Genomic DNA, 24789 nt, shown 5'->3' on the forward strand with positions numbered 1-24789 from the left:
AATGGTAGGTAGGAAGTTAGTAGGAAACGGTTTGTATGCTCAGCTGACATTCTCTGGATAAAAACAACCTCAAGGCGAAATACTGCTGACATTCTTCTTTCTGATTGACATTTTCCCATCTGATTATTTCATATAACAGCAACAGACATTCCCAATTTTTTAATCTGTTTCTGCACTTTGCTTGTGGCCGGCGAATGCAATGACATTTCATCTTCTCTCCTCTGCAGACGACTCTGATTCTGTCATGGGATTTTGCTATGTGTATGTATGCTGTAAGTGATATTGAGAGGAAGTGATATGACTCATACTCAGCATAAAGCATTAATTCTATTTACCTCAGAACTGAACCACAATGATTTTGTGCAGACTCAAAAATAGTTTATAAGATATTTTCCTAGCTTCGAGTAAATACAAACTAAACACAGTGTCTACAACAGGTTGATCAATGGCGACTTGTTTTTTTATTAAATTCAGCGGCATTGTAGCTGCCTTTGAAATGAGTTTACATGGAGTTTAGGGGAATCGACTCCGACAAATGAAATTTATCTGAATAAAACAGACTTTTTAAAGGCAATAGCTGAATGCTGACAGGCTGTGGCCCAGTGATTTATAAGGCTCTGCCAAAGGCCCCCGCATTGGGAGAATGAAACTTATGTTCATTATATGTAACACACGCCACTTTGGATTATCTAATAAACCAAAGAACTGACAGGCAGGAAAAAATAAAACAATCCTAGGATGGTGGGAATAAGTCAAAAGCTTTCCACGCTGAAGGTAATGTAGATACTCAGCATCCACCATGTTTAATCTTTAGACAGTGTACCCAGATTACAAAGAGATCTGTTCATTCTCTTACCACTGGTGGTATCTAGCCATGTAGATGGTTTTTGGATTTATATGCCAAAGTTTTGAGTTATCTGTCATTTAGATTTTTCCTCCACCTCGATACAAGTCCATACAAATTTCCTTTGTGGTGCACAAAACATTTAATCAGCCTTCTCAGAAACGGTGTTTAAGTTACTTTGGATAATCCGCCAAAACACACTGTCAACTGTTGCAAAAGTATTTCCAATGAAAACAGCCTAAAGAAAAAAAAAAACATGGGAGATTTTTTCTTTTAACAGCCATATATACTACTAACCCTGTATAGATATGATTGCTATCAAGGTTGAATGGCCTGGCTCAGGTAAAACCTTGCAGAGAAGAATTGCTATACAACATTCTTTTATTATCTATCCTGACAGTCAGTCTAACAGAAAAAGAACAAGTACAGAAATCTAGCAATAAATAACAATTCCTATTTAATTGCAGCCACTTTGTAACACCCCTCGTATTACCCCGCACTAGCCAGTGTTTGGTTTGTTAGTTCTGGGCTACTTCAGAAACATGGAAGTGTTACATGGCGGATGGGCGCTCTTCCTCTGTAGATAACTAGCACATTCAAATGCAACAAAAACACCATGATGTTTCAGGTCATTATACACTAATGAAAACATTCATCTGAATATTATATTTGAATTCAATTCTGCCCTGTAATCCTACCTTTAAGAGATGAGGTCCAGTGATATTTTTGTATTGTAAACAAAAGAAAGACCAATACCAACAGTTAATTTATGCTGCCAGCGAGCTTTGCTTATGTAGCTCTTTCTTGATAAATCTCAGTCCTCTGTGTCCTAGTGTTGTCCAAACAAGACATACTGTTGTGTAGTTGGAGTAAGTCTCACATGAACCATCCTGCTACTGTTAACACTCACTCGAGCACCAAATTTGTAGAAATCCGCTGCTGAAAATAATCCATGACAGATACACTGTTTCCTCCTGTTCGTAAAAGCTACAGTTGCCTGAATTTTTGAATTTGACTTCACATTTTAATGCACATTCACTGTCATACTGAAGCAATACGTGTCAAAGGATTTTGTTCTGTGTATTTGACGGCATGTTGAGTTTTGGCGAGCTGTGTCGGACACTTACTGCTGACCAGCTGCCCCACGCTGAGAGCTGAGGAAGAGGAGGAGGTGGAGGAGGAGGAAGAGGCCTGGTGGAGAGGACTCTGTCTGTGGGGCATGTGGAGCAGGTTGGGCTGAGACGACGCTGGGCCTGTCTGACCCTGCTGCTGGACACACAAACAGAAACACACAGAGCTGACACAATAATTTGACAGCATGGAGTACAGAAAATATCCATTATTTCCTTCACTTCATCACGATAATCAGTAATCATGTCATTATGATGACTGGGCTGTAATATTAAATCTAATCAACCAATCAACGGCTATTAAATTAGCCACTTAGAAGCTGAATGTAATGAGATTTACCTTGTAGCAGATGATGAATAAATGTTAATTACTGCCTGGAGTATTTAGACTGACAGAGCAGAATATAGTGTCAATAGTCTGCTCAGTAGACTACAGCAGTGAAAGTCAACTCAGGCACTCCACTCTCTCTATAATCGCATCTTTGCACTCAACTCAACTGAGTTAAAAAACAGGAAAAGTGCTCATGACAATTAGAGTCTTCCCTCTTGTCATCAGACTCGAGAGGATACTAATAATGGGAACCCGAATGTGAAATAAAAACATGTGGACACAGCAGTTCCCGTATCAAACATAATTCATGATCCACAAGCTACGTGCTCTGATGGCGGAAAAAAACTATGTATTTTCATGTTTCATGCACATTTGAATTGCTTTTACAAGATCAAGATGGTACGCCTTCACTTTTAAAGTGAAAAGCTGTCTCCACTATAAGCTGGGGCCGGCTTCTCTCCTCTCCTTCTTTGCAATTAATTATTTTCTCTGTGGCATGTGTTTGTTTGGATGGTGGGGGGTGTCAACGGCGATGCACACACTGTCAGGACTGTTGACAGGCTCGGAGAATTATCTAGCTTCACTGGAAATATTCTAGACTGCAGGCTCTGACAACCGTAAATTATGCCCGTGGAACAATGTGTACATGCGGGCTTTGAAGTGGAGACAAAAGCATAAACATTATCACAAATGCATTAATTCATTCAAGAGTATGATCTGGTGTTTTCAGGGAGCCACAATTAGGTGTCCATCTGCCGAGAGTTCATCCATCCTGCACTGTGCGGGCTTTCGACGTGAACTTTTACCCTGTAATTCTGCGCTGACATTGCCATTATCAAGTCAATAACAGTCTCGTTGTTGTGTGCATGTATCTGACTTCACACTGGTGCACCGTATAGATCTTCAAATTGTTTGAGCATCTACACTTACAGCACAAACTCCGAAATAAAAGGAACTTGTTTGTCTTATTCCTTTAAATCAAAACAAAATCTTTCTTGTACAGGTCAGAGAGGACAAATCATAAGTCTGGAGAGAGTGAATGAGGACGGAGAGAAGGACGGAGGAAGAGTGCAAAGACAGAGAACAGACGCAGGAGTCTTTGAGTTTTAAGTGGGGTGATGAAAAGTGTTGCTTTGTTTTTTGTTTTTTGGGCTCTGCAGGGGCGCAGCAGTCTGAAAGGTTGGCTGACAAGTGCCTTCCAAGCATGCACAGACACACACTTAAACACACACACACACACACACACACACACACACACACACACACACACACACACACACACACACACACACACACACACACACACACATTTCTGAACAATCGTACCAAATGCTCCGATTTTCCAAGTGGGATGATGCAAATGAGCACTGAAGCAGGAAAATGTGAGGTGTTTAGCATACAGCAGACCGTACTTTTATAAATAAACAGAGCTCTAGTCTGACTCCACTAGGTGTTGCTCATTCAGCGGTTTTAAAGTCTTGATCTAAGTGTTAAATAAGATGCTTTATAAGATATCTCCCTCTATGTGTGCGTGTGTTTGTGCATCAGAGTATGTGTTACCTGCTGTCCAGGCTTGATTGGTGACAGCGTGATTCCCTGGGTGTTGATGACAGGCAGGATCTGATTGCCGATCACCGTGGCGATGATCTGGCCTTGAGCGTTGGTCAGAAGCTGAGGTGTAATTGGCTGTACCTGCAGTGCTGGGTTGCCACCCCCTGATTGGCTGGAGGGCCCTGCAGAGTTGGGCATCAGTGGGATTGTTCCAATTATCTACAAAGGGGGTAGAGAGGAGACGAAATCAGCTGGGCGGTTTTAAAAAGAAGATGGACCAGAGAGGGTAAACGCTACTGGAGGTATCCATCTTAATGATCTCTGCCGCTGTGAGTCTGTTATTTTTTGCGGGCTTTTTGTGTGCGATCAGAAACGAAACACAAGCCGGTCATTTCGCCGTGTGTCCAGGCTAATCAGAGCACTCAGCTTTCCAGGGGAGAAACATGCACAAGTGTCCACTGATCATCTGTCACTGAGGAGGTTTTACAGGCTGGAGCAAGTGAAGCCAAAGCAGACTGCTGGGAGCGCACTGCAAAGGTCAGCGCTGAATACCTGTGTGTGTGATGGTGCACACCACTGACTGTATTATCCATCACCAGGCCAAGACCAGGATGAGTGTGTGTGTGTGTGTGCGTGTGTGTCTAAGTGTGTTTGTGCTTTAAGTGTCTTTGTCTGTCTCTGGTGAGAAGGAGTGAGGCTGCTGAGAGACAGAGACCCCCATTTCACCCTATCTTTCTCTCTCTCTCTAACACACACACACAGACAGAGAGGAGGAGGCAAAAAGAAAGACCAAGAAAAGAAACAATACGAGGGAGAGAAGAGGAGCATCAGAGAGTGAGACAGGACCCCGTGTTTCTAATTCAACTCGGGGTCCCAGGGGTACTTCACCCCTCCTCCACCCCCCTCCAGCCCCTGCTTTCCTCTCCTCTGTGGCTGTAATCAGGAAGGGCAGATCAAAGGGGGCGGCAGAGTGTCACTGCAGCGTTTTAGCTCTCAGAGCTGCCAGAGTGTGGCCAAGAGTGGCGCTTTAGGGGGGTCTTAGCACCTCTTCACCATGATGAAGGTTAATGTCATCTGGGGACTGGTTCTGAGCGGCTCCTGAGCAGCCATCGCCCTGGCCGCCCCCCCGCTGACATCGCTCCTCCACCAAGCCTCATTACACCGGAGAGCGGCTCAACGTGGATGAGACGCCCATCAGTCTAAATCTGCTCCCACTTTTTGCAAAAAATGCACTTTTCTTTAAGTTCATATTTTAGCACAAGCTCCTACACCTCAACTAAAAGCAACACAAACCTGCAAAGAGCTTCTAAACAGCATGAGCCAACCATTTTCTCCCCTTAGTCTCTTTCGCCACCACTGCTGATGTGTTTCAGCGCATGGTTCGCCTCCCCCTCTTCTCTGCCCTGTCTCTTTGACATAATAGGGAGGGATCAGTGAGAGAAAGGTGGGCCGACAATCTGTAATTCATCCCTGCCACGGCTCATTTGCTTACGTTGCTTCGCATTAGGGGAGAGATAATTTATCTCTCTCTCCGCGCCGGCTTTACAAATTCCCTGTAATGCTCTCCTGCCACTTAGCATATTTTATTGCCTTGCCTGACGCTCTTGTCTCCCGAGTCCCAGTGATCCCGCTTTGCATGCCACTGTGGCAGGGAACTTGTTCCGCTCAATTATTCATCGTCATTGGACTAAGTGGTTGTTCTATAAGCATAATAAAAGAGCAGGCGAGTGACAGCTTAGCTCTCGTCGTCCCTGTCCCACCATGCAATGCTTCTCCATCTGACTATCTCGGGCAGATGTTTCACGGCAGAGTCTCAAGGCTCCTCTGGGGCTGGAAGAGTAGAGTCTGTAGTGTAGAGACAGCTGTTTGAGTGTTGATTTATAGGCCGAGGGCAAAACTGTATCATACACTTTGGGTACAGTTTAGTTTACAGTTTTTAGATAATCAAGGCTTGATACCAAACCTTAATACCTTGTGAGTGACAAGATAAAAGCATCTCAAGCATAGCATCAAAAATTATTTTATTCTTTTAACAAAATTTCCAGATTTAAATTAAAAAATCTTTCTTTTTTACTTTGGCTTATTTTTTAATTCAGGAAAAGGTAGTTATATAGAGGTGCAACAATTAATCAGTTAGATGTGAACTATTAACTAAAGGCCAGCTATTTTCATTATAAATTAATGGACTTATTTTTTAAGACAATAAAGACAAATTTCTCTGATTGAAGCTTCTTGAATATGATTCTTTTCAGCAAACTTAATATCTTTTCAGAAGTGGAAAAAACAGGACATTTGAGGATATCACTGGGCTTTGGTATCAGTGAACAATGTTTCTTTTTAACCTTATCTGACAGGTTATAAACCACACAACTTCATGATAATTCAGAATATAACCAAGAGATAAACTGACGATGAAAAAAACTGTTAGCTGCGGTTGAAGCCCTTTTAAATACTGTTGCATTTGGCAGTTTGGTAAAATATTATTATTCTCCAAACATATTTACTTACTTGAATAAGCACTGTTTTGGTATTGGTACCAAACCAAGGTAAGAAATTTAGATGAAACTGTAAATACGTTAAGATCTTTTCCTACTGTAAAATGCTTCAAAATCGTTTCTTTTTTGTTTTTTTTGGACAAAGAGAAACATTTGTAACATTTCAGTTATGTTTAAATATCTAACTCATTTGGTCTATTTCTTGCGAGACTAATGCTGCGTTCCAGAAAACGCCGAACCATTAGAAAAAGCACAATGGAACACCACTAATCCACTTACTTACCCTGACTACATTATTTATATAAGGCTGGGGAGTTAAATGTTTAAATATGTACAAGTGTAAATGTGCTGTAAAATAAAATGTATAATTGCCTCATGTATCGTTTTCCCCTCTTTTACTTGGTTTATACTGCAAAGAGGCTACACTGCTGTGGGGGTCAATTGTGTGTGTGTGTTTTGGCATCTTGCACCTGGAATGTTTCGAGTTCGGAGGCTGCAAATTTCCACAAGGAAATTCGGACAGCAATTGCCAAATTACTGGTTCCATAGCAAAATGTCATTGAAACCCATCAGTTTTTGCAATCAATTCCTCATGTTTGTACTGATAACAAACAACAGTAAAGTTACTCATATGAACATTACACAGCTCATATTTAGTGAGTGTGTGCTTTCAAATCTGCAAACCCAAAATCAACCAGCAGGAACTTCACTCTCTCTGCAACTAGCCTAAATTTGCTGAAGGTGTGCAATCATTTCCATTTCTTAAGGTGCAATTTCATCGTGCCAACATCTCATAAATAAACAGCTTTCAGTACCGTCTCTCATTCCTCTCCTCAGTCATCTTTTAGTTTCTTCTCCTTCCTTTGGCTCCCTGTGTTTGCCTCCCGCTTCAGTTCGTATGACATGTGCGTAACGTGCCTCTCTCCACCCGGCAGAACTCATTAAGATTATGCTGCTCTTGTTTCCACAGAAATGTCATCTCATCTCTCCAGCCAGGGCAATCTGTGTCTTTAGCCATGGTCGCCAGGCAATATCTCTGCCCATTTTCTCTCCTCCGCTGTTCATGCAGTGAATTGAGACCCAAGAGGGAAAATGTTTGGGAAGTTGGGTCCTAAAGCTAACATTCAGAGCAAATCAAAGCCTCAAACAGAAGACACATATCAGTGAACTGAAGAGAAGACATTTCCTGGGTAGGGCGGTAGGTATTCCATTCATTTAAGAGCATTTGTTTTATTTCTTCAAATATGCAGATATTGTAAATTAGTGCAGCAATGATGTTGTTAACAGAAATTAGTTGATCGACGTCTAAACTTTTCTATATTTTATATCATAATTCATTTAATACCTTTTTTTGGAACGTTGGCCAGACAACACAAGCAATCTAGGAACTTGTGGGGCATGGACCGATTGATACAGAAAATAATCAATAGTTGCAGCCCAACAGTAGATTTACAATTACAAGGTCAATAGCAGTTTACAGTGATCTAAGGGCTGGAAGCTTCCATCAATACACAGAGCACACTTGTGTTGTGGTTCAGCTTCACTCACTTTACAGGCTAACTTGCTTTGCAGGTTAACCGTACATGTGATTCTTACTAAAGCACTCAGCAAAAGCTGTGAATGCTGGGAGTAAAACGGAAGGATAGCCTGACAGTCCAAATTCAGGGAAGAGTGGGATTCCATACACCAAACTGGGATTTGCCAAACACATAACCCATTTTCAGGGTCTTCTTCTTTCATGACGTTCAATATGCTGCACAAAACAGTTCTTAATGTCCAAACATCCCAACATATTTTTACTGCCATATTAAAGCTGAGAATTTGCACTGAATAGATGTTGACAAAAATGCCACAGATTCATAAAGGAAAGCAGTGAGAGCGACTTCACAATATTCTGGCTTTTATCCACAGCCTTAATCACTGTTGTAGAGGCAGTGAGGACAAAAGGGCCTCATTGATTCTCCTTGGAGAATAAAAAAAGGCTGGGGCCAATATAATTAAGGTTTAAAAACATATTGAACTCCACACGTTCATCAAACCTGCCACTTTTCAAGGTCCCCAGAGCTCTTGCTTATGAAAAGATCTTTTGACAGAGCTGTAGAAGAAATTAAGAGTTCAAAGACGGTATCCTATGTTTTACATTCAAGGGGACGTGACTTTTTACTCATGCAATACATTGATGATACAGATTGCTCCCTAAATTCCAATTAAACACTATTCTGAACAGATGATAAGCAGCTCTCTGGTAAATACAAATCAAAATGTTGCTGCTCCACTGCGTTGTGTTTTGCAGCCTTTCACTGCTGACATCACAAGTTCTCAGAGCTTGTTTGGTGGACCTCCAGCCTTGTTTGGGGTATGTATTAGCCTGTATAATCTCCTCAGTGTTGGGGGGAAAGGGGGGGCGGGACCTTCTGATAGGGTAGTGCATGTTTCAGAGCCCTCCGTTTGAATAATGCTGCAGAATAATGAGGTGGGGAGCAAAGGCTGTAGCCCAAGGCTTTGACCGCCTCTGTGACCTGATTATGTCAGGAGCTGTCAGCCGCCAAGACACTACAAAAGCACAGAGCATCCCATCAAGTCCATATCCACAGTGATCTGTCCCCAGTGCTCCAGGCACCTTGTGAGCCAGGGAAGTCCATACTGTCTCATTAGCGACGTTTAGCATCAAGCACTCAGACAACACTTTACTGTAAACAATGAGGCCTGGTCACACTGGTGGTTCTGGAACTTCACTTCAGTAGACTAAATGTTAAGTTTAGCATTAAAAATCTAAAGATATGTTTGGTTTTACCATGGACAGTATAAGTGTTGAAAGATGAAACAGGGGTTACGGTAAATAACACAGAGTGGCACGAAAGGGCACATTGTCCATACAATTTTCCTTTAATATGTGCTGTGTGCACCTGCGATAAGATGATTCATTAGATAGGGTCCCACAATGACAAGCATCATCGTTCAAGCCTCTGGCTACTGATGGAACAATTCTGCAGCCACCCTGTAAATATGACAAGGTCAGCATTTTACTGCGACAGGCGCATGCGGATAACAGAAAGAAGGGATTTGTTTATTCCCAAAAAGCTTAATATATGGTGGTGTGGCTACTAGGGTGTAGACAAACGGTTCAAACACAACACACAGACCCACCACTAGAAATCTATGAAGAAAGATCAGAAATACGATACAAATGTTTGATTTGGAGATGCACATTCATACAGGATAAATGGTGTAGCAGCAGCTTTTACAGACACTGTTTCCTCTCTGCAGTATTTAATTATCTTTTTGTATAACTGATCATTCAGAAAGCTTTTTAGCATCTAAGTGTTAGCCATAAAGTGCTTCCCAGAATGACCACTAACCTGTGGTGGAGAAGGTGGGAGGTATATTTGACAACATGAAAATTAGACCAAAATAAACAAAAAAACCCCCAACAATCATTCTCCAGAATCACTTTAAAAGTTGACACTCTTCATCAGCAGTATGTTTGCGAATCACCCAAAAAACATACACACATTTCAGATTTTTCTCCTTTGCCATTGAGCCCTGTGTGTATTTTGTCTAGCAAACCGACTGAAAATACTAACAAGCATTTATGTGAAGACAGCATAAGTAGGCATACATTAAATAGGACAGGCTGCATAGGTATTAATGCATTAATGAATTTATAGTTCTAGAGAATAGAATTTATTTATAGTTATAATATTCAAACTGTGGGGCAGAGGTGATACCAAAATGAGGAAGTAAAACATTTTGATATCATATATCTGCTGATATAAACACAACTTTTGCAGTGATCCAAAAAAATGGGATTATCAAACACATGTCACAGAGAAATTAAACAGAGGCAGTTTAACAATAAACTCTATTGTCAAATTATCCCAAGCATTTTTTCAATCTCTTAAAAATACTTATATGTTACTTATATATCAGCTAAGCTTTAATAATATGTGATTGTCAGTTTGTCAGTCGAGGATGCTGTCATTCACTCAAATGGATAAAAAAAGTTTTAAAAAAATGGAAAAAATGCTAAATTGGGCCACCAAATATAACTGGATAGCCCTTCCAAGGAAAGTCTATGTGTGGGGAACACTGTGATTTGAAGCACTCACCTGTCCTTGTGCGTTGGTGACCAGCTGTCCGGTGGCTCCCTGCAGGTTCGACAGGGTGTTTCCAAACACTTGAGAACTGGCGATGGATCCCATGGCTGCTGCTGCTGCTACCTGGCTGGCCAGCGGATTCAGCTGTTGAGGGAAAATAATTAATTTGTCAGAACTGCAGCTGTTTATGTTGCTTGTGCACATGTTTAGGAGTACAATGCAAAGCAGCCGGTTGAGGAAAATTTGGCGTGTGGGGGGAAGGGGGCTTCACACTTCATTGTTGCCGAAGTTGGAATAGGCTAACTGCAGCGTAGTTTGTACAGTCCGGCAGAGAGGGCGATGCAGTCCATCATAAAGTTCCCAGAGGTCTGTGCTCCTGAACCCAGTGGGAGGCTCGAGGGTAGGGAGGAGCAGTGAGAACGGGGAGGGTGGCTGTGAATAAGTGGCCATTTTACCACTCTAAGTGCTTCCTCTGGCCCCCAGGGCTCCCCGCGGGCCGAGCAGAGTCGCTCCACCCGCAGAAACGGCCCAACAGCATCCCGCTCTCACAATAGAGCTGGGCAGTGTGGCCATGCATCACTGTATCGTCAACCGCTTCAATATGCTTCGACTAAGAATTCCTCCCGCGTCATAATGCACTAGCACACTGTTACTTTTGAAGGAGAGGAGGGTTAAAATGACCATCTTTACCCTCGCTGTAATGGACTCATCTGGTCTGGCCTGTGGTTGTGAAAAGAGGCTCCTTGCGTCGGGGAGAGGCTGTAGAGCCCCGCCACATCGACGAGATTACCCATATAAATCAAGCTAACCACTTATTAGGGGGCTGAAAATGCACTGCTGATTTGGTTGTAGTGCAGCAGAGCAAAGTCTTATTAGGTTGAGTAAGTAGATCAAAGACCAAGAAGAGATAGGAGACCTCCCAATTACTCAACAGAATAGAGAAATAATAGAAACACTGCTTTGGAGCAGGCTGCCTGCTCCCTGCTGCTAATACTGGCCAGCTGCATTCAGACAAAACTGCTAGAATTAATAGCAGAGGTTCAAAAAAAAGGTTTAAATAACAAATTATTGCATGTGTTTCATATGTTGTTTAGTTTATGTAAAATGCAATGTGCTGCAAAAGGAATTCTTTGCACGCTCTCTGTACTCTGCAGGGGATTCAGCTCTGTTCATCTGAGATCATTCAGTTGCCATTCATCTTTTATCGTACCCCACCACCATATATTATTACACTTTCTGAAATCAAATGATGAAAAAATGCCACAGAGCGATCAATACTTTTTCATTGACAGTAAAGGTTAAGCACATTAAGAATGACACTGCATTTGTCTTATGAAATCATATTTCATGTTGGTGGCCTCAAATTGGCCGTGATTGATATTGCCTCCTCTCGCCTGAAAGTCATCCAGTTTTTCCTCGATAATCGCAAGATTGTCTTTTATGTGTCCAGCAGTTGTCCTTCGGAAAATATCTCAACATCTCAATTGTTAGAAAACCAGATTCTGACTTGACGTGCAAAAGTAATACGATAACAGAACTTTAGTCAAGCTGGAATTAAACTGCATCATTCAATAGTCAATTTATCTAACTTACATGTAATATGGGGAAGATGTTGACCAATTTGGGTGCTCTAATAATTAAGTATATTTCAGTAAGTATATTTATTACATAGCAAACAATGTATCCCAAAATGTGTAATTTCAAATAATATAAGATGTTTAATTTCCAAAGAAAGGATGTTTATGTATTTTTTATAACAGTGTTGACGTTAACTAAGAGATAATAAGAGTTTTACATCTGTATCTTGTAAAAGAATAAACTGCGTCTACATTACCAAACTGTCTGTTTTCCAATATGCTTTGGACATTTTCAATCATGTCTGACTATAATACAGAGTGCAACACAGGATGAAAAAAATCAATGTTATTAGGCCTGGCTTCTAATAATGCAGGGATATTTTGGAAAATAGAAACTTATGCAAACTTTTAATTTTACCCGATTTTGCAAAATTTTGCCACATTGTGATATTAGGGCTGGTCAATATGGTCTCAAAGTAATATTGCATTATGTTAGGCTGTATCTCAATACGCAATATACATCTCAACATTTTAAAATGTCCTTAAATGCATTTCATAATCATTTCATAATCTAGGACTGGGTAATGAAATAAAATAACACAACATTTTCTATCAAATACTTCAATATTGATATTGTAACAATATTGTGAGGACGATTGTCATCAGAACTGTGGATATAATGATTAAATGGGTAAAGGCAAGTATTACAGCAACGCAGTACAGTCTGGTAAGTTCAGAAAATTAAATTGCTTTGCTGTGATGCAGCCTTTAAAAGCAGGAAAAATACAGACAACAGTTAACAGAATCTAAGACGATATAAAGTGATAATGATATACTGCTGATATATTGCCCATTGTGATATAGATTTTAAAATCCTTAATAATGTTATGTAATAAGTTAAATAATGTAAACCATTTCACGAAGCCTTTATTGTTATAATGTAAATATCTTTATAAATCTATCTATCTATCTATCTATCTATCTATCTATCTATCTATCTATCTATCTATCTATCTATCTATCTATCTATCTATCTATCTATCTATCTATCTATCTATCTATCTAGCTATCTACCTACCTACGTACCTACCTTCCTACCTTCCTACCTTCCTACCTACCTACGTCTTATAATGGAAGGTGGCAAAACGATGGCTTTGGCCAACACATCAGTAACACAAACATTACTATCTAAGTCAGATGTAAATCAGTTTGAGGGACTTTTCTTAAGAGAGTCTTTTCTGGATGTTAATATCACTGAGTTTCTGATACTCATCAGATCATTTGACTTATGAGGAAGTAAAAATAAAATAAAAGTTGGATGAACAACTGTGAATACAAAATACATCCCCAAATGTTGAAAGTGGGTGTATTTAAACCATGTTGGTTTATGAGTATTATGTTAGTTGTGACAGTGAATGGGAACACATACAAAAGCCAACACGGCCAGTTAGGCAGAGTTAAACAGAGCCTACAGATAAACACATAGATAATGTGATCTGCTCAGGCGAGCACACCCAGAGTCCCTGAAAATCTGCTGCGCTCTGTGTCATTGCGTGAGTGATAGGTTGTTGTCGAAGCTTTCAGATTTATTTGAAATATTATGATTGTGTTTCATTCAATGATAGCCCTTTCAGATGCTATGTTATTCTGGTAAATCTGGGTGAAAAGAGAGCAAGCTTTATTGCTGCATCTCCTGGCACTGGGTAATATGGATAGCAGTTGGAAGGAGAGCCAGGAATAAGGAGAGGCGCGGCTGTGTTCAACACCTAAACAGGTGATTTTCCGCCACGGTGACTCCTCTCAACACCTCTGCGGGAGGCGCAAAATGACAGACCCTGCCTAGCATTTGTACTGATTGCATGTGTTGGAGGAGATAAACAGTGATCTTCCAGTTTGCAGAGCCTGCATGTTAACCATTGTGTTTCATTCTTTTCATTCCCCGTGAAAAGGGCGTCAAGAGGATTTTCAGTCGCTGTGGTCAGCCACACAAGTGCTGGGATAACACAGACACAAAAAATAAAGTGGAGTCAGGGTATTTGTTAAAGAAATCTTTGAGATGTTAACATTTAATTCAAGCCAGAAATGCAGCAGCAAACTTTAGCACTGCCTCCATTATATGATGTGACATCATCTTGTCACCTTTAAGTCTGTCCCTCTCTGCACTATTGCAATTTAATATAGCCAAATATACCGGGCTGCACAGGGATCAACAAACACAAAATAAATGTCTCTAAGGGGGGAAAAGCTTACAAATTGTTAAAAATGCATCTTTTCTCTGCGCGGTATGAAGAGGAGGGAATCTAAACTCCGCCAGGCTCTCCGTCGCCTGTTTGACCATGAGGGTCACCTGGTGCAGCAACCCGTGTAATCTCAGGAATAGAAGGAAAAATAGCGTCCCTGCAAACCGTGGAGAGACCCCTGGAAACCAAAATTGTCTGACACAAACTAACTGGAGTTTATTCTTGGTTTTGCTCTTTTCATGTGGCCCGTTGGAAACTTAATTGCTTTTTTTGTTCTGGGCCTGCACAGGACAAAAAAAAAGAAAAAAAAAAGAAAAAAGAAGAGCACAGATAAATGGACAAAGTGGTCCAGACACCAGCAGGCAGGCAGATTTGTCTAAGCTCAGGCTTCAGTAGCGTGTAAAAAACTTATTTTCTTCTCATCTATGATTCAACAACAGAATCAAACATTTATCCAAAATATCAGAGAAAAATTGAAAGAGAATAAAAGAGCACAGAAAATGATTTAGCAAATTAGTGGCCAGTAACGTTTATAATTTACAATGAACACAGCTATATGTAAACTTCTGTAGAGAAAGTGATTGAAACAAAAATATTTTCCTTTTCATAAAGTCTCTGATTACCGGTGGAAGTATGATGTGACGTGACAAGGTTTTCATGCTTTACTCGCTACCGTCATCGTGGCTCAAACAGTGTAAATCAACAGTCAATAGCAGTATTGTTTTCTTTATCTGTGGAACAACATGGAAGTTTCCCTCGTTCTCCACATCTCTGTCTCTTCCTGCTCTTTTCCCACTCCAGAGTGAATGTAATCAGCTGTGACATGAGAAAACACGTTCTCTGTCTGTCAGGACTCTGCTAGTCTTCCGCTGACAGTCCTCCGCTGACTCGCCTCCTCCTCCCTCCCCCAAAACGGCCTCTCTCCCACCTCCCTGTCTCCCCTCCCTCACATCCGCTGTGCTTATGAACATCAAAATGCCATTAGGCCCTCCAAAACACCTCTGGTCCCTTGGTTAGCGGGGCCTCACACTGTGGTCGTGCACTCTGAGCCCTCCGAGCGCCGACTATTGCTCACCACTGGGCCTCTGCTGCAGCCATTGTGAAAAATAAACCCCAAAAAGAGCCGTTCTTGAGGAAAAATATTGGGAAGTGAAAGACGGATAGAACAACTGGGGCAGATAACACTCGCCAAAATACAATAACGCTGCATCCGGTGACGGTCGGACATTGTAATTGCTCGAGGCAGTGGAGGGATGGTGGGTGCAGCGGGTGTTGATGTGGAGGTGGCTGAGGTGGCATGGTGGGTGCTAATGGAGTGATGTCATATGAAGCGCCAGAATGACAGCTAGTTAACTGAGGAGGTTTGGCTGATCAAATAAAATGCATTAACTCCAGGAAATGGATATCGCGGACGGCCCCAGAAATGGCCATATCTAATGAGGCAAAATGCAAATGAAGGAGGAAAAGAGTCGTGAAAACGTTTAAACTAACTATAAAGGGATGATGAAGTGTCGGACAGTGGCCGTCAATCTCCCCGCTCATTACCTTCATGTGAAATTAACAGCAGCTTTAATCATTACATAAAATCTGCTCCAGCCCATTTGTTGATAATTGTGAGGCACAGAGGTTCAGAGTGGGTTCTTTGTCATCAATCACAGCAGCAGTATATTTCCTCTGGTTAGGGGACAGTCTTCGAGTAAAAATATAAGTTATACTACATTCCTCTTATACGATTTCTCTTCCTGAGGAATGATCTATAATATTTAGCTGTTTCCAGATGTATTAAATTTGAAACTACTTGGTGATTAAGTATCTACAGGAAAGTGCTGACCGTTTCAGCTCATGATGTGACATATTTGGTGCAGTTATTTCTGTATCACACTAGTGTTGGGTCGGAAATCATAGTGGCTTTAAACCGGTGTTGCAGTAAATCTACTTCTGCTCCGGCTGTGACTTTAAAGTGGATACCTGGCTCTGTTTTCAGTTGCGTTGAGAAAATGAAAATTGGAGTCAGGAGATCAGGCTATGAAGAAATTATGAACCATATTATTGTGCTGCATTATCAAAGACCCAGCCTTTGGATGACAATTATCTCGAATACTCGATACGTAATAAAACATATTTCTTGATTCTAGAAGCTCTATTTCCATTGCGCCGACTACAACTCATTCATTTTCGTTTAGGTGGAAATGCCGTCTCTTTTCACTCTGCTGTTGTTTGACATATAAATATAGCATTTGAATGACTTTAATATCCTCCTAATCAATGTCCAGTGATCTTTTGATGTCCTCAATTCAATATAGGAAGGGTCATCCATGCCGCAGCTTTATAAACACAATAAAGGTAAATGATTACTCTCGACTGTGGTGTCCAAAAATACGGCCAGTAATGAAGAGAAATGGAGGAGTTTGAGGGGGAGGCCTGTCATGTGTCATTGGCCAACTCTAAGCCCTAAGATTAATCACGAGAGAGGGGCTCTGTGGCTAAGATGTGGTCACCCTTGATCGATAAATCTGCCTCCCTCCCTTTCCCTTCCCTTCCCTTCCCTTCCCTCACCTCCCTCCCTCCCTCTGTGTCTCCCTGCTTCACTGTCTCTCTCACTTTTTCTCCCAAATATACACAAGTGTTGGCACAAGCTAAATCAGCATAAGTGGAGAGATGAATTGATGACATTTCCAGGCATATTTGTATTGATTACTGCAGTTTTGACTTCCAAGGCTCCCCTCTTTGAGGAGTGGACTGAAGAAAATGCACTTTTCTTGCATTCTAGTTGAGTCTATTTACAAAACCATCAATTGCACATTCCTACTTCTAATGAAAAAGGGCATAAAATCAACGACCAGGAAAAAAAAAAAGTGCAAAATGTTCCTAATACAGTTCAAGGCAGCAGAGTGCAGTTTAGAGGAATTTCAACTCATGCAGCCCACTATGTGTACATTGCAAAATATAAACCAAATCTATCTTAGCTATCCACAAAAAACATTGTGGAGAAGAATTTCTGATAATATTCTGCAGGGACCACAAATGGGACTTTTGACTTGGTCTATGAGGAGGGCATAATGCAATAACATTGCATTAGAAGGGTCTTTTTACAGCGTGGCAGAGCTGTGTGGCTGTATTCCTTGTGTGAACCCGGTGCTCTGTTTGCGGTCACTAATGGGCATCAGAAATTACAGGCAGTGGAATCGCGCCCCGCGGGGGGACTGGCCTCCTCAGCGGAGCGGAGCACTTAGACAGTGTCTGGGAGCCTGCTGGAGGAGGAAGGGGGGAACTCAATGTCATAGCCCTGCCTCATAATTAAAGAAACCCTATTCCTTATCCACTGTTAGGTGAGCCCTAGCTTGGTGCTCCATCTGAAGGCTCCCCTGTGGGCGTCTAATGCGTGTTGCCCCCAATGTGCATGTGGGCTGATCAGGGAGCTGTGCCTTTCTACTGGGTGTCTGAGCTGGAAGCCCTCTGCCCGCCGACAGAGTAACGGGGCCAGGTTTACAAGAATCGCGGAAATCAAAAAGTGAAGAAAATGTCAACTTGGTGAGGGCTGAAAACCAAAACCAGAAAGGCCAAAAAAGAAGTGCAAGACAGACTGTAGGTGTAATTTTGAAAGTGAAAGTGCCTTCACAGTTTTCCAAATGTTGCCTCTGGAATATGATAAATTTAACTTTCTCCTTATTTATAAATTCAGGGCTCATCGTTGGTCCTTAAGTCTGTAGATTTTCTTCCTGCCTAATCCCTCATTTGAAGTAAATAAAAGTAGTAGAGCTGTCATGGTCAGGTTGTTTTCCTCATCTAGCTCCCATGCTTTATAATTATTCATATGAAATGTGGTTCTGTTGATGGGCAACAGTCTTATTTTCTGCTTCAGTCAACAGTGCACATTTGTATTTCTAAATTGTGGAGCGCTTGTTATGTAAGGCAATTTTCTGCCTTCTTAAGAGCCGGATCTCCTGTGCATTAATAAGAGGCTAGGCTGAGCTGCTGGAGAGCTGAGGGCCTGTTCATGCTCTAAACCACACAGCCCACACTAGCAGCACAGCCATTTAAACACACAGGCTGGCACCACATACTAGTTATACATATTTTAAAGTTTTATTAGAAAATTGTGATTTTAAAAAATACGAGAATAAATAGGTCCACACCTCAGTGACCTCATCATTAGGTATAGCCCATAATTACCTTGAGTGAACAATCTTGAATAAACACTTTTGTGATAAGTTAAGTTTTAATCAATTACTTGCTTATTATTAAATTACTCATCGACTATTTGGGTAATCAATTAATCAGTATGAGTATCATTTTTTAAGAAAAGATATTCTCTGATTTCAACTTCTTAGATGTGAATATTTTATGAGCTTAAGCTTTGGAAATACCAACTGACATTTTCTTGATGCTCTAACATTTTATAGCCCTAACAATTGATCGTTTAAACAAGGAAATAATTGCCAGTTGCAGCCCTATTTTTGATTTTATAATAAATACAGTTCGGACTAACATGAATTTGTTTGGCTTTCATGAGCACATTGTAAATGTAAATCAAATTGATGTGATCAAAAATACAGAAAAAGGACAAATATCCTGCAAGAAAATGGCTGAAAAAAATCTATAGAATGATGTTTCTATTAATAAACTCTGTGATTTTTTTCCACAGACACAGACACCACAGTTGAGTTATGAGATATGAGATAGATAATGGACTCTTTCCTCAACTTAGGCATTGCCAGTTTCATCGACAAGCCACAGTATGAGCCATTGGGTCTACATTTGAGCATGTCATTTTAATTTTGATTTAATACCCCATGGAATGATGGCGGCCCGTTTCGCTAAATTGAATAGACGTGGGGCTGATCTGGAAAATCAATTAATCGATGTGCAAGGCTCATTTAATACACATGTTAATATAATGGGTGAGACGCCCACCACCCATAAAAGAGAGACATTTGGAGCAAATTGGACAGTGGTGATTTTAACAGCGGTTGACATAAGTAAAAGTGCACTGCAGCGGAAAACAGTGACATGAGTGTCTGAAGGGGCCTCAGCTGGAGACAAAAACAGCAGAGATGGTCCCGAGACTTGAGGAGGATGGTGGAGAGAATGGGAGGGGGAGGAGGAGGAGGAGAGAATGGCAAGGAGGTGAGGAGAGATGGAGAGTGCAGACAGCCAGGCCTCTGAAAGGCCGTTGTGGTTGGCAGCCGCTGACCTTGGTGACGATGGGTTTTCACCAGAGGCTTCTAATGAAGGCTGATTGCCAGGGAATAGTGAGGGAGCCAAGGGGTAGAGAGGGGAGCAGGGGGGAGAGGAGGAGAGAGAGCAAGGAGAGTGAGAAGTGAGAGGAGAGAGAGAGAAAAGGATAGAGGAGAGGCTCAGGTAATTGCAGCACTTGTGGGTCTGAGGCCCTGCGGTCCTGTGATGTCGGGGTGCAGTGGGGAAGAAGAGAGATGTCTGTGGACGCTTTGGTGGTAAATTGTGGAGCACAGGGATAGGAGGCAGGCCCCTAGGCTGTAATTACCCCTATGAGTGTGCGGATGGAGAGTGGACAGGCCCAGTGTGAGGCTCTGACAGCGATCAAGGAGACGACTGCGAAGGGGAGTAGAGACAGACACACAGACAGACGGCAGGAGTCTGGCAGAGGGGGAAGACAGGACGCCTCCGTCTCCACCAGGCCCCCCGAAAACCAGCCAGCCAGACACTGGACCAAGGTCAGAGGCTATTATCTAACACACAACATGCTGGTGACAAGACAGCTATGACAGGAACAACAGAGAGACAGCGCTGCGTTGTTGAAGATGGAGAATGTCATAATGCTGAAGGACCTAGTGAAAAAAAAAGAGGTAATAATAAGTTACTAATTAGATGAGAGCCACAGAGAGGGAAACATGTTGGAGCTCCACTGGATGGCGCAGCTGGGTCAGGAGGGTCCGGGCCATACGAACTAGAATAAGAGAACTGATAGGCTGGCCTAAGCTTCCCGCTGCCACGGATCAGTATGTACTGCCTCTCCTCTCCCTGCCTGGGCTGATGTAACTCACTGGAGTGGCAAATTACACCAGACCTACAGCTGTAGCCCGACATTATGATTAATTTGATCAGTAATTTCTCCTGTTTTTCATTTTAATCGCCGCGACCATTCTGCTGTGGCAGGTCTTTCAGATCTAATTAAGATCAATTCCGGTGTAACAGACTTGGCGAGCGCCTTTACCCCGTCAAATCCCTGAGCTCTCCGGGCGTGGAGAAAACCCGCAGCTCTAATCAATCAACTTCCAGCAAAATCCAGCGGGCTCCCACAATCAGCCCATTAACACACTTAAGCAAATTTTATAATCTCCCTCGTCTATTTGTCATCACTGTGGTGGCTATTTCAGGCAGCCACAGGCTGCATCTAACTGTACTCTACATGTTGGGGAGCTGAGAGGGTGAGGGCGGGGTAGAAAGGTACATTTTTACTCCATTTAACCAAATTAGCTGCAGTAATCTGAGTTTAGACCATCGACTCAAGGGGGCACAGTCTGTTGTGGTGTGATTTGTATTTTAATAGGGATATTAATGAGCCAATTAATGCATTTTGTCTCACAAATTAAAAACACAAAACACTATAAAACACCAGGGATGTAATGAATGCTCAGGATTTCCTCACTATGGGTTTAGAGAGAATATCACACACCTCCCATGAGAAGAGAATTACAATGGGACATTAATTGGAACATAATGGGTGTTTGTCTCTCTGCAGCTCTGCGTTGTATTTTCAGCAAATAGTTGAATGGCTGGGTGATTCTGCATGTTGGAATAATGACAGCAGGAAATAGGGGTGTTATCTGTGTAATGCTGATTGTATTATGGTAATTATGACTCGACTTCAGTTCCTCTGGGTGACGCCAAAAATGCCTTTCTGTGTCTTCAATTAAAACATACAAAAGGCCAATCACAGCCTGTGTTTGTGAGTCTCCCTAAATCATAAAACATATGTGAATCAACCCGCAAGATCCTCAGTGATTCTGGGCCTGAAAATCCAATCACTGACCCAGGGAGCGGAGGGAGGCGGAGCTGACGTTTAAATCCTATTGCAGCCTTGAGTGGGTGCTGAGGCTGCGGCCTGTCCTTGGGCGAGCCCCTCGCTGGGTGACACCGGCACTCTTTGAAAACACCAGCACTGACCCAGAGAAACTAAACCTTTTACGGCCATTCTGCCTCACCCACCCATATACACACACACATACACACCAACACATGCTCCATAATCCTATTTGATGAGGCAATATCTTAATGATACCTGATGTGGCCCCTTTGGCCCCCCTCAAGGGAGGTCTGTCCTCAGTCATCATAATCAGCCGTGCTGCTTCTTTTAGAAGAAGACAATCTATCTAAAGCTAAGGGTCTCAAGTATTATCAACGCACTGTGTTTGTTCTAAAATAACCCTGCTCCTGTTGTCTTTGTGTCTGAGAATAACAGATTCTAAGAAATTTGTACGCTGATGCAAGCCTAATGTGTGAATCTGTATGTTGGTCAGTAGCCCTTGTATCCACAGTCAGACTGGACAGTGTGTTTGGTGCGATGTAGCAGCTAGCCTTTGGAGCCCATTAAATCCAGAGGCTGTTTTTCCTGCTGAGTCTCACTAGGCCGTGACAGGGCCGGAGAGGGCTGCAAGGGGGGAAACAAATAGCCCAACTCATCCTGGCCATAAAGAAGGTTGCACCACAACCCAATAAGGGTCTGACGCTGATGAATGTGACCAGGGACAGAAAGGCGACCCTGGCCAGTCTCCACCAGAAATGAAACCACAGGGATATAAAATAGGTTATTATCGTCACACAGTGACAGCCAGACAGACAGAAGGGCAGAGATGGATGGACAGACAAAGTGACTAAAAAGGAGGTTGAGTAGGAAGAGCAGCAAAGATTAAGGGAGTGATTACGTCCGGAAAGCCCAAGGTTAGATAACCTGAGAATCCCTCTCTGCCGTAGGAGGATTGTGCTTCTCGGCTGAGGTTTGATGTGCTCAAGTGTGTCAAGGCTTCGGCAACAAGAAGCATATTCTAATAGCTCCACATAGACAGCTAGCCTCTATTCAAATACTGCCACTTGATAAAGATCAAGAGCTGACACAGAATCAAGAATTGTGTATCCTGCTTAAACACAGTGTTTTCTCAAGGTTGATCTGCCCAAAACACACAACCATCAATGACACCATTCAGATGCACGCTTCAGTTCTTTTAAGTGGAGAATTACAGGAATCATAAATGTAATTTGTAATTGATACAATGTTCTGCATGTGTAGTAAAATAGCTGGGTACTTCTGATGCTTGTCAGGATGATCCTCATTTAATGCGTCCATGAAAAATGCTGTGAATGAAGGAAGGTAAAAAGCCTCTTACTGTATCTGTGTGCAGTAGTTTGTGTTGAGATTATTAGCCAGCAAATATGTAAAAAGCTGTGTAAAAATTTCCCATACCAGACCAGTACTGCTGTTGAAGTTCAAGTAACCAATCCATATTAAGCCCTGTTTCTAGGTAATTTTTCAGTTTAAAATTGTAAAAGCACCAATTTTCATTAACTTTTTTACTCAACATTCATAGATACAGCCTCATGCTATCCTTCACAAAGAAAAATCATCCTAAATTTGCATTTAGTGCCAGAAACAAATTTGAAATTACAAAAGGAAAATCAAAGAAAAAGAGAATCACTATCAGATGAATTTAGGAAGATGTTGGATCTGTGCAAACTCACCGGCAATGACATGGGCGGAGTGACGGGCGAAGGGAGGCTACGAGCCGGCGACTGGTTGGGCCGGTGCGGCGGGGACTGCTGTGGGTGTCCAGAGGTGGAGGAGCAGGCAGAGCCAGGAGACGGGACGGAGGTCTGCTGCTGGCTGGGTGGGGTCATGTGATGCTGGGATGACAACTGGTTCTGGGTGTGGGAGTGGGTCTGTTGGTGATGGTGTTGCTGCTGTTGCTGCTGATGTTGCTGCTGTTGCTGCTGCTGGTGGTGGTGCTGCTGCATCTGCTGGAGCTGCTGCAGGTGTTGGAGCTGGGAGTTCAGTGATGAGGTAGCTGTTGAAGAAAGGACAGTGAGTTGTTTGATTTCTCTTTGGCCTGAACCAACCTGAACAGGAAGGAGTTTGGACTGACAACATCTGTTTCAGGAAGCCCTCATTATTTGAAGTATATGCTCACACCTCTGATGAATATACACAAACACATGGAGGTGTGGGAGGCATAGGGTGAACAGTGAGAGACATGTAAATAACATGAAGCCACAACAAGGTCCTCCAGGGTTCCCTGCATGATAGAGTTGGTGAATTTAATTTAGCTTGCTGGAGGACAAAGCTATCAAGCCTGACTGATATAATTGCTCTCTCTGGAGCCAAAAGTCTTCATTGTCACTTGGAGAATGTCAGAATCTTGGATTTAATGGCTTAAAATCTCATAGGAAAGAGACATCCATCTTCACTGCGAGACTTCAGAAATAAACCCATTAACTAATTGGATCCAATAATGGTACGCCATTAGAACCTCATTTCTACATTTAAATTTTTATGCTGTTTTTAAAAAAAGACGGTTAACACTCAGGCTGAGCCGGGCTGCAGCCACACCAGCATGCAAATGCTCCCACGTCCATCTCAAATATACGATAAAAAATCATCTTCACGGTAGTTTTCTTTGACTTAGAAATATTTAAATACAGAATTCCATGGATTATAAGACATCCACACCACAACATGGTGTCTACTGAAGGTGTCAGCAACCGCAATACTATATGTGGAAAACTGGTCCTAAAAACAACATCCAGGCTGACCTTCACAGCTACTTAAATAGAAAAAAAGGACAAGTTTCCATACAGATATGACAGGCAGAACCATTTTTTATCCTGGTGCTCACATTCAGAAAGCTCTTGACAGTCTATTTTCAGTCAAATATGCAGGACAATAAATAATATGGGGTAAAATATGTGTGCATTGGCACAAAAGGTTATTCACAGGTCATGCTAAATGCAAATGGAATAACATGAACAAATGACTTAAACTTTATAATATGTTGTTCTCTTGTCTTTGACTCTGTAATGTTACTCTAGATAGAAAAAAAAGGATGAATACAACAGATGACCATGACATGATTTTCTGTGGATTAAAAGATAATACAAGCTTCGAGACCTGATCTGTGTGTTGATACTGCACTACAGCATTATAGAAGGAAGCAAGGTTACGATAGTTCCCATAACAAATGATGATTTAAATAGATTAAAAAAAGTATTTTATATGACCAAAAAGCAAGATGGTTATGAGGATTTGAGCATACTTTATACATACTGACTTAAGACTTACATTAAGATTTAAGACTTGTACTTGAATGAAAAAAAGTTTATTGTGTATTATCAAACAAACAATTAGCAAATTACCGAATAGTTGAATTAGTAAAGAAATTCAAGTGGACTGGAGTTAGACCACAGAAAAAAAGAAACCACTTTTATCTCTTAAAAGAATTCTGAAGAAATGAATTTTCTCTCCAGGCTTTTCACAAAAATACAAAAAGAAACAAC

At 41.8% G+C, this 24789-nt stretch overlaps 1 protein-coding gene across 5 annotated transcripts in view; it reads right to left on the minus strand.

Moving 5' to 3' along the window:
- pou6f2 (POU class 6 homeobox 2) overlaps positions 1 to 24789 on the minus strand; it is an 82124-nt gene that overhangs the window by 11362 nt on the left and 45973 nt on the right. For 4 of the 5 annotated variants that reach the window (XR_005071517.1, XM_037079379.1, XM_037079376.1 and 1 more), the window contains 4 exons: positions 22981 to 23303; positions 10461 to 10592; positions 3866 to 4075; positions 1972 to 2113 (listed from right to left, as the gene is read on the minus strand). Coding sequence is in view for 4 of the 5 variants with exons in the window: in XM_037079379.1 (XP_036935274.1) it covers positions 1972 to 2113; positions 3866 to 4075; positions 10461 to 10592; positions 22981 to 23303 (807 nt within the window). In the remaining variant the exon portion in view is untranslated. The remainder of the gene's footprint in view (positions 1 to 1971; positions 2114 to 3865; positions 4076 to 10460; positions 10593 to 22980; positions 23304 to 24789) is intronic. The other variant, XM_037079377.1, reaches the window with a different exon arrangement.

Source organism: Acanthopagrus latus, chromosome 19, assembly GCF_904848185.1.
Source record: "Acanthopagrus latus isolate v.2019 chromosome 19, fAcaLat1.1, whole genome shotgun sequence".
NCBI lineage: Eukaryota > Metazoa > Chordata > Actinopteri > Spariformes > Sparidae > Acanthopagrus > Acanthopagrus latus.